General features: G+C 40.7%; 1 protein-coding gene across 1 annotated transcript; it reads left to right on the top strand.

Annotated features, from left to right (window-relative positions):
* The first annotated feature begins 309 nt into the window (after positions 1–309).
* On the top strand, positions 310–14,215 carry LOC119197014 (syndecan-2-like). The gene is made up of 5 exons (XM_037452891.2): positions 310–520; positions 11,558–11,681; positions 12,334–12,533; positions 13,049–13,352; positions 13,570–14,215. Exons 1-5 carry the CDS (start codon positions 461–463, stop codon positions 13,731–13,733), a joined length of 852 nt encoding a protein of 283 aa, XP_037308788.1. The 5' UTR covers positions 310–460; the 3' UTR covers positions 13,734–14,215.
* The last annotated feature ends 1,468 nt before the right edge of the window (positions 14,216–15,683 follow it).

Below are 15,683 nucleotides of genomic sequence, written 5' to 3' on the forward strand. Positions count from 1 at the left end.
ACCGAACCCGTATGGGATACTAAAATGTTTATTGTATCTTCCGATACACTGAACAGAAACTATTAAATATGTAGAATCACGTCTACCTCTGATTTACAACTTTGTGTACTTGATGTCATATAGTGTCCTCTTGCTACGTGCTGACTTTACATGTAACGTAGAAAACTGATTTAACAAATAAATTTACCCCCTCACATTCCAAAGAAAGTCACTATAAACGCCCACACACACACACACGCGGGGAGACACGCCCCAGCCTACCTACCTTTTACTGACGTCACGCCGTGCTGACGTCACCGGAGAGCCACGCTCCAGTCCAAACAACTTTTCCAGAGAATCTCCAGCACAGCGCGTTCAGCCCAAAAGTGGAGATTCTGAGTTTGCCTTTCTCCGTATACGATATATCTCACTTTACATATTCAACTATAGTTAACAACTTCCGTCTTTTTGGTAAATTAAGATGAGGAATCTGCGGTTGTTAGTCCTCTTCGGTCTGGCCAGCGGTTTTATCAGTGAAAATGTAAGTAGCTTTTGAATTCCCTTTTATTCAAAACCCACACGCTAAGACAGTAGAAAACCTAAATGATGTTGGATTGACTGGTTCAGACTTTCTGTCTTTTCTTTCATCCAGAGAATATATTTAACCTGGCCGCTGTGATAAATGTAGGAGATGCGAGCTTGCCTAAAGTTTGGTGCTAATTGTGTTCAGCTGCCAATTGACTTCCGGCTCCACAGAAAGTTTAATGTTTCGACTTTCCAGCTTGTTCAGTGGGTTTAGTTTCTCAACTTACTTTTAATTGGTTCACCGGGACGTTTTTATGTAGCCAAACGTGTTAAAAATGAGCAACGTGAAAATATGAATGATGTTTTTTGAACAAGAAGCTGATTCATTGTTCCAGTATTTGCATTAGTTACAGAAACGTATTGAACTACTACTGACGCAGTTCGCAGGGTGTTTGCTGTTCTCCAACCAGAGTCGGTATCCAAGCCAAGTTCAGGCACCCACTTGGTGTCATATTCATAGAGGGCCAAAGTTTGTTCAGCCTCCACCTCCCAGCTCTGACATGTAAACCCATGGCCTGAATGACACATTCACACAGGGCTTGTGTCAAGTTTTAATATATCATAATTTGCTAGATCATATTCTGTATCAGAAAATAACAAGACTTGACATAATGACTAAATCCTGCCTGACCTGACCAGTCGGACTCTCTCTCTCTCTCTCTGTCTCTCGCTCTCCCTCTGTGTCTCTGTCTCTCGGTCTCTGTATGTGTGGGAAAACAGCTGGAAATGACAGGGTTGAAGCAGATGTCTGTTCACGGTCATGCTTTTAAAAAAACCCAACTTTAATATATTCAAGATTTATGGACTGCATATTGTGAGAGAAAGAAATCTGAAACCTGGTCTGTCCTGCTGGGTATGTGCAGGTAAGGCAGTAAATATTTGCTCAATACTGAAAGACTTGTGAAGACTGTTAAATGTAATTTCTTCCCTACCTAAAGTCCCATGAGGTTTAAGCTGAAAACTGAGAATTGTAAATGGATGAGATTATTGTGATTTCCACTTTTATACCACTAATACATGGACTCCAGTCCTAGATCAATGTATGTGAATTTAAGATCAATAACTGACTAACCAGTAATTCTAAGTCCTTGACGTTGGGGAAGCTGAAGGTTGAAACTGGCTTGTGAGCAGGAAGTTCTGTCATTTTCTGGATGGATGACTTTGTTTGAGTCCCACTGGACTAGTCCAGGCAAGCATGGGTTACACACACACCCAACCATAGTAGGTTAGACCAAGCCTGTGTCGCCAACTCTCTATTAACTGAAACACACAGACATGACAGGAAGACAAAATGAAAAATTGTTCTCACAACAATTCACAACATATGAGTCAGGTCCCTCCGTCCTGACTGTCTAAGAGCATCTGATTGGCTGCCAAATTGTTTCTATTACGACTTTGTTGTATGTCTGACATTTTAGACTAGACTTTAAAAGAGTAAACCCTATGGTGACCTTTTTTTTCTTCTTTAACATACACCAGTCAGTGTTGAAAGGAATTTTGTCTCACAATGCTCTCTGCTCTAATTTTTTAAGGCCTCTTAACTGGTGGAATCTTATGTTTTGCAAAAGAGTGAGAACTATGACCTATTGTATCGTTTGAATTTGATCGATTCCGATTCCTGGTTTCGATTACGGTTCCCAGCGATTCTCGATTCCGATTCTTCTAAGAGGCAGGGTCAAAAAAGTTTAAGTTTAAGATATTTTAAATGAGCTAGCTAACCAAGGGTCTTTCTGAAGGAAATAGTCTGACCTTCTCCATCAATGTTAATTCTATGAACTTTTTATTAACTTTACTATGAATTTCTAACAGGGCTGTTTTCAACTACAATATAAATATCAAACTATGAACTTGAATATTGTATAAACATGATAAATTATGAATATATTTTAACAGGGGTACACTTTCCTCAAGAGAGCTTTATTTTTTTAAACCTCACAAAAATACATTTACACATACTGCAGGTACTTAAGCGTTACCTTGCTCCCACTGATGAGCCAATAACCCTTGGAGCCAGAGGAAGAGGCAGCGGAGGACGGTCGGCGCAGCGCGTCACAGACTGGGCACACATAGGGGGTTGCCAACTCTCCCAACCCCAGATCAGGGACACTTTCGCTGACGGGGGGGGTGTTAGCGGTCGACGCGGGGAGTGCTAGCACAATGTTTTTTTCTTTGCAGCGCCAGCCTCACTGCTCATTTTAACAGAAAGGACAGCTCCGCTCGGGCCACCCGGCACCCGCGCGCACACTGGTCTGATTCGTCACAAATTCACAACAACCGGGACGCTATCCATGTTCGATCACGCTGTTATGGCAACACTTCCGGTGGACGCTTCTTCGTTGGTGTTCAGCGGTTTCTATTACCGGTCGGTGCCGGCGGACCGAGAATCTAAACTAGGAATCGAATTTTAAACTTTTGAACGATACCGGGTAAATCGCAAAGCTAGTCCCGATTCCAATCGATTATCAATACCCAACCCTAATTGTGAGGCCTTTGGTGACCATAACTGCTGTTAAATAAACCGATGCCTTGAATGCACAGTGTGGTCAAACCTTTTGTGACGCATAGGTCTGGTCAAACAAACAGTGTTGTCTGTGCTGTTGGATAGTGACGACAAGTTGGCTGTTACACAACCTCCCTCTCAACCTGACTGCTCTCATTTTCCTGGACTTCCATTTCATACGGAAATAATATACACTAATAGCTTTAAATTCAGCAGGCACTAAAATAAGGATTTGTCGAATAAAACAGACTTTTTCACGCTTCCTTTTTACATGTTTTTTGCACTGAATTGTCGGTTCCAGACGATCTCACACACGCGCAGACGCAGCTATTTCTCTCCAGATGTGTGGAACCTCTGACTGACCTAGTCAAGTCTTCCATTAAACCCTAATGCGGTACTACTTTCTCGTAAGAGGGATGGACAAAGAGATTGATGGCTGACTTTATTTTACAGTGGCTGCACATGTGTTTGAACATTCAATTCATTTTATTTTGTATAGCCCAACATTACAAATTTGCCTCAGAGGGCTTTACAGTCTGTACACATGCAACATCCTCTGTCCCGAAACCCTCACATTGGCACAGGAAAAACTCCCCAAAATATGAAAAAACCCTTCAATGGGGAAAAAAGGGAAGAAACCTTAGGGAGAACGTCAGAGGAGGGATCCCTCTGGAAGGACAGACTGCAATGGATGTCATGTGTACAGAATCAACAAAGTAAAAGATGTACAATACATTCAATTTCTCTAACAGAAATGATACAAGTAATTGCAAGTAGCAGAACAAGTGTACGGAAGGACCACTGCAGGGACAACCACCATCAGGTCGAACCACCATCCACAGAGGCTTCTGTGGGGAGGGAGAGCAGAAATATGTTGGTTTATGATGACAGTAATATGAATCATATTTAAAGTAATGATGATGGCAGCAGCAGGTGTCAGCAGAGCCCTGCCAGGAGTCAGAACTGGGGTCCGCACGAAACTATGATCCACGGAGACCTGCTAGACGAGAAAGCACAAAGAACTCCCGGAAAGAAGCGTAATTAGTGATGTACATTAATAAAACCATGGATGATTGTGGAATGAGAGTGAGAGAGGGGCTCGGTGTGTCCTTAGAAGTCCCCCGGCAGTCTAAGCCTTTCTGCATCACTTTGAGACAGGAAGTTCCTGATTTTCGATATATTACGTAGATGAAAAAAGCAGTCCTTGAAGTCTTCTTTATATGAGAGTTGAAGGACATATCCTGGTCGAAGAGAACTCCAAGATTTCTGACTGTGCTGTTGGGTACCAGAGCAATTCCATCCATAGAGACTGTATCACGTGACAGCTGACTTCAAGGGCGCTCTGGGCCTATCATGATAACTTCTGTTTTTTCCGAGTTTAACATCAGGAAGTTGCAGGTCATCCAAGTTTTGATGTCTCCAAGACAATCCTGAAGTCTAACAAGCTGGTTGGCGTCTTCTGGCTTGATCGATAGATACAGTTGAGTATCGTCTGCATAACAATGGAAGTTTATGCGGTGTTTTCTGATAACGTCGCCCAAAGGAAGCATGTACAGGGTAAATAGAATCGGTTCAAGCACAGAACCTTATGGGACTCCGTGACCAACATTGGTGGTCCTCGATGATTCACCGTTCACAAACACAAACTGGGATCGATCCGATAAATAAAATTTAAACCAGCTGAGTGCAGTTCCTTTGATGCCAATCAAGTGTTCCAGTCTCTGCAGCAGGATACGGTGATCGATGGTGTCAAATGCAGCACTGAGGTCCAGCAAGACAAGAAAAGAGACATGTCCTTGGTCCGATGCAAGTAGAAGATCATTTGTAATTTTAACCAGTGCCGTTTCTGTCCTGTGATGTATTCTAAATCCTGACTGGAAATCCTCGAACAAAGCATTGTTTTGTAGAAAGTCACATAATTGATTTGTGACAGATTTCTCAAGGATCTTAGCGAGGAAGGGAAGATTAGAGATGGGTCTGTAGTTAGCCAACACCTCTGGAGCTAGAGTAGGTTTCTTAAGAAGAGGTTTAATTACAGCTACATTGATGGACTGTGGTACATGTCCTGTCAACAAAGACAGATTCATAATATCCAGTAGGGATGTGCTAATTAACGGAAAAACTTCCTTAAGCCGCTTAGTTGGAATCGGATCCAGGATACAAGTAGAAGAGTTGGATTTCAAAACTGTAGAAGTCAGTTGATCAAGGTTGATGGAAGAGAAACCATTCAAGTAGGTATCAGGGCCCACTGCTGCGTCCAAGGTTCCTACATCCGAGGACTGGTCGGCTCCGGTTGGGGGTAGTAGACCATCAATTTTCTCCTTGATAGTCATAATCTTATTATTGACGAAGTTCATAAAGTCGTTACTACTGAGGTCCACAGGAATACACGGCTCGACAGCGCTGGGACTCTGTCAGTCTGGCTACAGTGCTGAAGAGAAACCTGGAGTATTTTTCTCGATTAATGAGTAATAAGCAGAGGTGTGGACTCGAGTCATGTGACTTGGACTCGAGTCAGACTCGAGTCATGAATTTGATGACTTGAGACTCGACTCGACAAAACGTACAGAGACTTGCAACTCGACTTGGACTTGAACACCGATGACTTGACTTGGACTCGAGCCTTTTGACTCGAAGACTTGCTACTTCCCATGAAAACTGGCGCGGTGGTGTGAAAACATTTTCACACCACCGCGCCGCTCTGTTTATCTGCATCTGTCAAAAAAATGTGCGCCACCTGTATGCAGAGAGCGCGCGTTGCCTGAACATCATCCAATCACTGCAGTCCATTTGACCGTATCAACGAGACAGCTCGTTCATGGTTACAAAAATCGGGATTTTTGAACCCGGATTCAGACTCCGATGGAAATCCTCGCCAACATTATGTCAACGTCCGTTTTAAAGTAGTGTAATGAGCTGAGTTAAAGTTATTAGTTAATCAGTTATGCAGATGTTGCATGTGTTCACGTTATGCTCTGTTACAGCTGTAGTTACGCGAGACAACCCAAGTTTTGGGGGGCCGTGTATGCGGAAGTGTTCGTTCGGCGTGGTGACGGCCAACAGTGACCGAAGTTGAGTTGTTTTATATAAATAAATGCAGCGGAGTTGCAAGCCAGTCATCGCCTCCTTATTTACGCTGCAGCATTGGGGTGAGCGTTACAGTACTATAACACAGTCACAGTCGATCCACCATTACCCTTCCCTTCGTAGTCTAGGTCTGTGAGGCAGCGCACCATCACCCAGGGTTCCCCGTCCCCACTATAATAAAAGGACTCGAAATGACTCGAAACTAAAATGGTACGACTTGTGACTCGACTTGAGACTTGTTGGCTGTGACTTGGGACTTGCTTCGTCTTTGACTCGACTTGACTCGGGACTCGAGGGCAATGACTTGAGACTTGCTTGTGACTTGCCTAACAGTGACTTGATCCCACCTCTGGTAATAAGATGCTCTTACGTTACTTCTTATGGCCTTCTTATGTTTTAACGCTGTCTTGCCAAGTAAGCCTAGATCCCTCTGATTTGGTGGAACGCCATAACCTGCTTTAAGTTCCGGGTTTGAGAGTTATACCAAGGGGCGTACTTCCTTCTTGTTGCCATTCTTCTTTTGAGGGGAGCAATACCGTCCAGTGCCATTCTCAAAGAGCCTGTGGCAGTATCGACAAGATGGTCAATTTGTGACGGACTGAAGGTTTCACAGGAGTCTTCTGATATCTTGAGACAGGACACTGAACTTAGAGCAGAGGGAATGGCTTCTTTAAATGAGGCTACAGCGGTATCCGATAAACATTGACTGTAGAAACCCTTGGCAGGAGGTGGAGATTCTGGTAGTAGAAATTCAAAGGTTATCCGACAATGGTCCGACAGGAGAGGGTTCTGTGGAAAGATTGTTAAATTTTCTATCACAATACCATACACAAGAACCCCCAGTGAACATTTTTTGGTTGAAAAGACGTTGAATCAACGTCTATGCCCGACGTTGAAAAGACGTTGCAAAATGGTTTAAAAGTGAAAGTTGTTTCAACGCCTATTCGTAGACGTTGAAAAGACGTCTATATTTAGACCGCATATCAACGTGATTTTTAATACGGTAAAATGTCGTCCTCTACTTTGTGCTATAGCATTATTTTATAGGTGTAAAAAGAACGTCCACATTTGTGCGTTTACCACCGATATTAAAAATCACGTTGAAAACGGGTCTAAACATAGACGTCTTTTCAACGTCTACGAATAGACGTTGAAACAACTTTCACTTTTAAACCAATTTTCAACGTCTTTTCAACGTCGGGCCATAGACGTCTTTTCAACGGATAACTTGCTCGCTGGAAAAGTACAAGTTACACACAATCAACTGTTGACAGTTGTCAATCATGTCAACAGCCCTTAACAAGGACAACACAATTTGATTAATTTGTATTTATTCATATCAATATAACACTAAACAGTTTTCCAATACAAAACAGAATACAAAAATCAATTATATTTTGTGAAAATAAACTATGAAATTATAAGTGAAGCAACAACATGAAGCAGTTGGTTTACAAACACTAAATTCTAAACTATTTTTCTGAATCATTGGCACTTCATTTTCAGATTCTGTAACAAGATCTGGTTCTGAGTCACTTGAATCCGGATCGTATACCTGAAATCAGCTCCGTCTCCCTCATCGTCACTCAATGATTCAGAATGCGCAGAACACCCCTCAGTTGCAGATGCCTCTAGTCAATAAGTTAATTCAATTCAATTCATTTTATTTTGTTCAACCCAAAATGAAAAATAATCCTGAGGGAGCTTTACAGTGTGTAAACATGTAGCATCCTGTCCCGAAACCATCACATCGGCACAGATAAAACTCCCTTCAACTGGACAACACTTAAGGGTGAACAGTGGAGGAGTAGCTGTGTACAGAAAGAACAACTTAAAGATGTACAGTACGTTCAATTCCTACAACAGAAATTATTCAAATATTCAGAGTAGTACACCAGGTGTAAGGCAGGACAACTGCAGGGACAAACTCCATCAGATGTAACCTCCATCCACAGGAACCTGTGAGGAGGGAAGAACAAAGACTTTAGAGAAAAGGCAAAGTGTGTAATTTGGGTTTATGACAGTAATAAAAAAGTTTAATAATGATAACAGCAGCAGGTGTTTGAGAACCCTTATTTATAGATTGTTTACTTATGACATTATAAACCATTTATGGCATTTCTGGAGTAACATTTCCAGGTATATTATACAGTACCATACTTTACAATGTTGCTTTAAGCATGCAGTAACTTACGATGTGTTGGCTAGCTTGTTTACAGGCCACAACTTGTTGAATTCACCTGCAATCTGTGTTTAGGCCGCGTTGCTTTAAAAACGTGTATTTTCTACATGAAATGGGAACGGCAATAATATGATATGGGTACAGCAACAACCTAACGCATAAGCAACACCAAACACACGGAAAATACTCTGTGAGGTTTACTTTTGGTCCAGTTCATGTTGAACGCTAGCATGCTCCGAGCTAGCATGCTAACTAGCAAACTATCTGCACTAACGCTAACTAGCTTACCAAAATAACAGTCTTTCCCGTATCGAGTGGGCAGCACAAGTAAAATAACTGGTTATAGTTCCAGGTGTGCTTCATTCAAACACTCACGTACTTACAGAGTATTGGGGCCGGTAGCCGTGGTTGTATCAGCCCGTTCACGTCGCTCTGCTCCCGGACACACTTCCCCTCGCGCTGCACCCGGTGCAAGCGTCTAAGAACTTGCGCATGCGCGTTACAGATGTGATCAGAGTTACGTGTTTACAACTAATGTTTGAAACGGCCCGCATTATTTTGTCCTTAAGCATATTGTTACGCCTCCTCTCCCGAGCCGGGGTGACGGCGTAACAGACTCACACTCTGTATTTCCATATTCATGACGTTTTAAGAAAAATCTTAAATGCGTTGAAATCACGTCTTTGCGTAGACCAAATTTCGCCGACCAGTTCATTCATTATTATGATAATCTTAATGATACTATCGTCTCTCTTTCAACCTTACGTTACAACATGACACATCATCGAGAAATTTACCCGTTTTTAGCACGTTGATGTTTCGTGCACTTTTTCGCTTGTTGAAAAGACGTTGAAATGAGGTCTTAGACGTTCAGACCTCATTTCAACCCGATTTCAACCATATTTCAACGTTGAAATAACGTCTTGTGCTCACTGGGCCAAGTCGAGCGTGTGGTTAAAACAATGAGTTGGTTTATTTACACTCTGACAGAAACCAATTGATTCCAGCAAAGAGAGAAATGAAGTACCAAGGCTGTCGTTATCGACATCCACATGAATGTTAAAATCACCCACTATAATTACCTTGTCCGTTTTAAGGACCAAACTCGTTAAGAACTGTGAAAATTCACATAAAAATTTAGAATAAGGACCTGGGGCCCTGTACACTATTACAAAGAGAACCGGCTGGATTATTTTCCAGGTTGGTTGTGAAAGACTGAAAGTCAGACTTTCAAATGAGTTATAATCCAGTTTAGGTTTAAGGTTTATTAAAAGGCAGGAGTCATAAATAGCTGCCACTCCACCCCCTCGGCCTGTGCCACGGGGGATATGAGTATTAACATGACTTGGAGGAGTCGCTTCGTTTAAGCTAAAGTACTCCCCATCCGATAGCCATGTTTCTGTAAGACAGAAAATATCAACATGGTTGTCAGATATTAGTTCATTTACTAAAACAGCTTTAGAGCACAGAGATCTAATATTCAAAAGTCCCCCTTTAATTCTCCTAGTTTGTTGCACTCTTGTATTATTACTTTTAACTTTGATTAGGTTATTAAATATAAGTCTTCGGTTGTTTACCTTTAACTTAAGTAACGGTGTCCGTGGGGCAGAAACGGTTTCTATAGAGTTAATTACGCTGAGTGACTGCTCGGAAGGAAGCGCAGAGAAGCAGAGTCTCTGCTTCCTGGTCTGAACTCTGGGTCATGGATTAAGTCCATTAAGAAACTGGGTCAGGTTCTTAGAAATGAGTTGAGCTCCATCCAAAGTTGGATGGATGCCGTCCCTCCTAATCAGACCAGGCACTCCCCAAAACGTCTTCCAGTGATCAACAAAGCCCACATTATTTACTGGGCACCACCTCGCCTCACTTGGGATCTTATTAACTAAATTGTTCGTTTAAAGGAAATTTTATTTATGATTAGCTGCTGCCGTTTGGGCCGGCTTGTATACGAGAAATAATTCAGTTTTTATTTTTTTACAGAAAATATGATATTGTGTTCTTAACACAAACTTGTGTTCAAGCTGTTCTTTTTCTGCCAAAGTATAATAGTTTAATTCTACAAGTTTCGTTTCACACCCATCAAGAAGCCGCACATTAGTTTGATTATTTTTCTATTTCTACCTTATTAGGTAAAGTGCTTTTGCCTGGAATAAATACCTTAATTTTAGATCTGTATCCATTATTATGTGAAGCCTCACTTCTTACGTATCCTCCCAGATGAAAGGCAAGTGTTAATACCTTCATTTTTTTAGGGGGGAGAGGGTTCCTGAGCTGTTGTGAGGGTTTCGGGACAGAGGATGTCTCATTTGTACAGACTGTAAAGCCCTTTGAGGGAAATTTCAGATTTTGGGCTATATAAAATTAATTTGATTTAATCTTCTCCCAAGTGAGAGTATTCATTCCACTAAAATATCCTCCCAGCACCTGTCCTGTACCGTCCACATCCTTCTTTGTTTCAGTCTCCCTCCGTTCTCCCTCTCTCACCACCTGTGTTAGTGGAAGCATATTATACAGTACATACCAAACATAGTTCTGCGTGTGTGCATGTGTGTCATACTACACACATCGGAGGAGCTTTTCCTCTTTTGAATTTTAGACCCATTGTCAGGTAGTCTTTTGTGTTACTTCACTATTCTCTAGCTTTTGTTATTTTACCATCTAAATCATCTGGTTCTATTCTGCTTTTGTCATTTAAAAAGTTATATTTAAATCAGTAACTCAATTCTATTACGTACCTATTTTGTTTGAGTCATATTTCTAGTGTCGCACTAAGCTTAAGATGACGATGAGAGTTTTGGTATAATCACACTCCCTTTGGGTATTGTCTGGGTCAGTGGGAGGCTCTCCTACGCTACAGTCCTTATTTTTTTTTTTTTGCCTTTTTGAGCGGAATGAAACGACCGCTTCAAACACACTTAGATCTTTGCTGAGTGGCCATGTGGCGAATCAAAAACGACTACCACACGCCTGAATTAAACCAAGGGAAGGGCCTCTACCATAGGGTTAAACTCACAGACACAAGTGAACACCTATTTTGCTTGCTTAGGTCATTGGCTGTGAGAGATTGTCTCACTCCAGAACTGTTGCAAGGTTCACATGTTGTCGATTAGTGGAAGGAATTCTGCAAGTGTGAAAAAAGGAGGTCTATGTGTCTCCCTTTTTTCTGTTGTCTTAGTTTTTCTCTCCTATGTTTATCATTGTCTGTCATTTTCTTTCTCCTCCAGGTCTCCTCGCCGACAACCATCTCCACCACAGATGATCTGTACTTAGAGGGCCTGACTTCAGGGGAGCTCTCAATAGATGATGAAGATGGGGAAGACGATGACGGCTCTGGATCTGGAGACTACAGTAAGGAAATTACTTAATTGATTTGGGTAACATTTGGTTTGCTACATAATTTTTTTTTTAAAGTTAACGGTTCTCAAATACAACTTTCTTTTGAATCTGAACCATCTGTACATTCAGGTTTCAGAAGTAAGAACTTTATCAGTCCAGGGAACTGTTTCCCAAAATCATCTGGACTTAAACGGAGTCTCAGATAGTCTTTAAGTGCTTTTGGAAAATGGGACCCAGTCAAATTTCACTTCCAGTTTATTTGACAAAAGTTGTCCTCACCTCACACGGTGTTTGCTAATCTAATACGCCATCCAGTCATTTAGAAATGTTACACACATGAACAATACTTCCTCTGTTCACACAAGTGCTACAATATTCAAACACAGAAGCATTCAGTCACAGTGCCAGATGTGTATCCCGAGGTAATGTGTAGTTAACCCAGTGTGATTTTATTTGTAGAGCGCGGTCCGATGCTTTCTGCCTTCATTATCAATGACTCATCTTTATACCAACAGTGAATGATGTCTTGGAACATTTGGTATAGTCATAAATGAACTGTGAAAAGTGTCGTCGGGTAAAGCTCATAGATTGCATTCCTGCATTAAAAAAAAAAAAAATTAAAATGTTTTAATGAAATGAATTGTGTATGACAATCCCTCTAAAGGTGATAAGGAGGAGAAACTCTTCAACGTCTCTCAGACCACAGTCTCCAAAGAACTGGTTCCAAGTCAACCACAGCCATCATCAGCTTCTCCTCTCAGCCCATCAACCAAAGCAACAGTCAGCCAGAACCCATCCACCAAAGCAACAGTCAGCCAGAACCCATCCACCAAAGCAACAGTCAGTCAGAACCCATCCATCAAAGTAAGGGACGCAGTCATGACACCATTCATATTACCTAATGGGGGCAACCGTAACGAGCCTAAATATTGTTTTTCCCTTTATACAAATCCTTATCTCAAAGATGAACAATGATTAATATACTGTTGACTATTGAAAAGGTTCAAAGACATGTTGTAACCGGTGTTACTGTCTGTGATTGATTCTAGCACAGATCATGTATAAATGTGAAAACACTAATTATTTTGTGAGGCTGGACACTCAATTCAATTATTGCATTGTCTTCTTCAGCCAACAAAAATCTTGGCACATGAGCCTATACCTTCACCTTTCATGTTGAATGAAGTCAAATTGAACCTGCACACACAATTCACTGCATTTTATGTATGAGCAGACATATCCGACATGTGTGTCAACCAAAGCCCTCCCGAGAATACATCAAGAGTACATTTTGATTGATGGTATTCTCAACCACGTTTTGCCTGAAGGTACTTTGTTATTTAGTGCATCATACATTTAACAAATCCGTATTCTTTCAGGTTGTCGGTCCAACAGCGGATTGGTTCACACAGAGTACCAGCCCGAGCTCCACCGCCATTCCTCCCACTACTCCGACCAAATTCGGCAGAGACATCGCTGTAGTCGACCATGACGACAAGGACAACAGTCTGGATAGGTGGGTTGTCTCTCCTACCAAAAAACATGGAGATGAAACCCACATCAAACTCGTCGAAAATGAGATCCGGGCTGAAAATGGCCGACAAGGCAGAATGTGGGATGAGGTGGAAACTCCTGAGGAGGTGACCTCTGAGAACATGTGGGAGAGGATGGAAGTGCTGGCAGGTAAGAAAACATTGCATCTTTTTTGTTCCCACATGTCTGGTTTAATGAGGTGATTGTTATTAGTTCCCAAACTTTATTTTCTGTCTCAAGTGCTTTTAGAACATTAAGATTTAGATATTTGACGAATACATTTGGCTAAGTTTTATGAAACATTTGAAGCAGGTATGGGATACCTGTCAATTAAATCTATTTTAATCTATATTTTTGCCCTCTCCAGCCGTGATAGCTTGCGCAGTGGTTGGATTCATCTGTGCCGTTTCCCTCCTCCTCCTCCTCGCCTACCGTATGAAGAAGAAGGACGAAGGTAGCTACGAGCTGGGAGACACCAAAATTTCCACAACAGCCTATCAAAAAGCACCCACCAAAGAGTTCTACGCCTGAAGTGACCAATAGGAACATTACGCAGAGTCTTTCTCCTCTCAATCGCGACTGAGAAGGATTTATAAACAACTGGAAAGGAATCCTGTGGATGAATTTTGAAGTCAGGCACCTCTGTTCTTCTTCAATGCTCCCACCATTTAAAATGTTCACGTCTTGCTTTATGATTGGTGTTTGTGGGGGAAGAAAGGTCATGCATAAAAATCAATAAGTACACAGCTTTCATTTCAACAAAGGAATCTGTTCAGAGTGGATGATGAGCAGCGTTACTTCTCTGTGCTGAACTACACTCTGTAGGACTTGGTTCTGCTTTACGGACAAATCGATTGTCCCATTCAACAGCTACAGTCTGAACTGTCCCAGCTGTGCGTAACAACGATGAAGTTCAAAGAAACGTGTGTGTGTGTGTATATATATATCTGTAACACTCATTGCTTTTGCAATGCTTTTATTTGGAACGATACCACACATGGGGTTAATATTAACAAGGGCCTTCAAAAGTTGAAACCCTTTTTTATTTGAGGTAAAAATTCTCAAGTTTGCTAATTTTTCCTTTTTACATTTCATTTTCTGTATATTTTTCTTCACTAAATTGGAGATCTTGTTATAAGGAGTTTGTTTTTCATATGCTCTCCAGTATTGAGAGATTTTGTTACTTTAGTAGGTACATATTATTTTTTTCAGATATTTCACTTTTACAGAAGTGACCAAATATAAATGTGCTTCAATTGTTTTTGGAAAATTGTTTTTAGCACCTTTTTCCGTTTGTAATGGGATGCCATTTTTTGTTCTATTCATGCAGTGGTCCCTTTATGGTCCCTTGAATTCTGCATTAGCAATATTGTCAGAACTATTTTATTTAAGTGATACCAATCCAGCTCCACCTGTTTGTAAGGGGGAGCCTGAATGAATGCCTGTAATTCAGAAATCAGAAGTGATCAAATGTTTTATTAAGAAAGCCCATTCCTTTCTAAATGTCAACTGTATAGACCTTACAATGTACAGCTAAAACTGCAAGAACCCAAAAGGGACTCTTGCAATGTGCATGACGATACAATCCTAAATCAGTCATTCATGCACAATTTACAACAATGTCATTTAGGGTAAGCATGTCAGATTTTAAACAAATATTTCCTAATTCTCTATCTTCACCAGACGGAGCATTGAAAATGTCAGACAATAGCTTCATGCAGATAACCGATGCGTATCCTTTACTTTACTTTTAATATGTTAGTGGAAATATTGGCTATTGGTTGTGTGTTTAGTCTGTGCTGACTTTTTAAAACCAGCTATTAACTGCTTACTGTGTGAATAATATTTTTTCCAATCAGCCTCTTATTGTAAATAGGAGAACTGTTGTCTTTAAGCTGCTCTGTGACCTTACAATCCCTCTGAAAAGGTCAAATAAATGTTTTCAAAAACCAAATTTGTTTATTAAAATGGTATCTGTTGCGCAGTGGAATCCTGCGTGGTTAAATATTTGTGTTTCAGTGGAGAAAAAAAATTGAATTGAAATTGAACCAACCAATTAGAGGTATGTCTGACATCTTACTCAATGAGGATTAGGATTATCACTTGCAGGCACAAAATAACCTCTCTTCCATTATCTCTGTAAAGTTCTAGTATGTTGATGGTAGTCCAGTCTATGTATTAATTTATACTTGCTTTGACTGATGGTTGACTCAATTGGGATTGTACAGTATTTACTGATGATTGAAGCCTCTACGCTGGATGTCTTTTATTTTTTATTTAAAAAATATTTTTAATTCAATTCATTTTCAATTTGGCTAACTTTAAAAAAAATATTTTTCATATAAATGCCTTTATAATTCATGATTAAATTATAATTAATTGAAAATATATATAATCTTTCATTTTCTATTTCAATCTTGGTTGAATATGAATTGACTGACCTCAACTTGCGGATGAGTTCATGACTTCATCACGTGAGGT

The sequence above is a fragment of the Pungitius pungitius genome, chromosome 11 (genome assembly GCF_949316345.1).
Source record: "Pungitius pungitius chromosome 11, fPunPun2.1, whole genome shotgun sequence".
Lineage (NCBI taxonomy): Eukaryota > Metazoa > Chordata > Actinopteri > Perciformes > Gasterosteidae > Pungitius > Pungitius pungitius.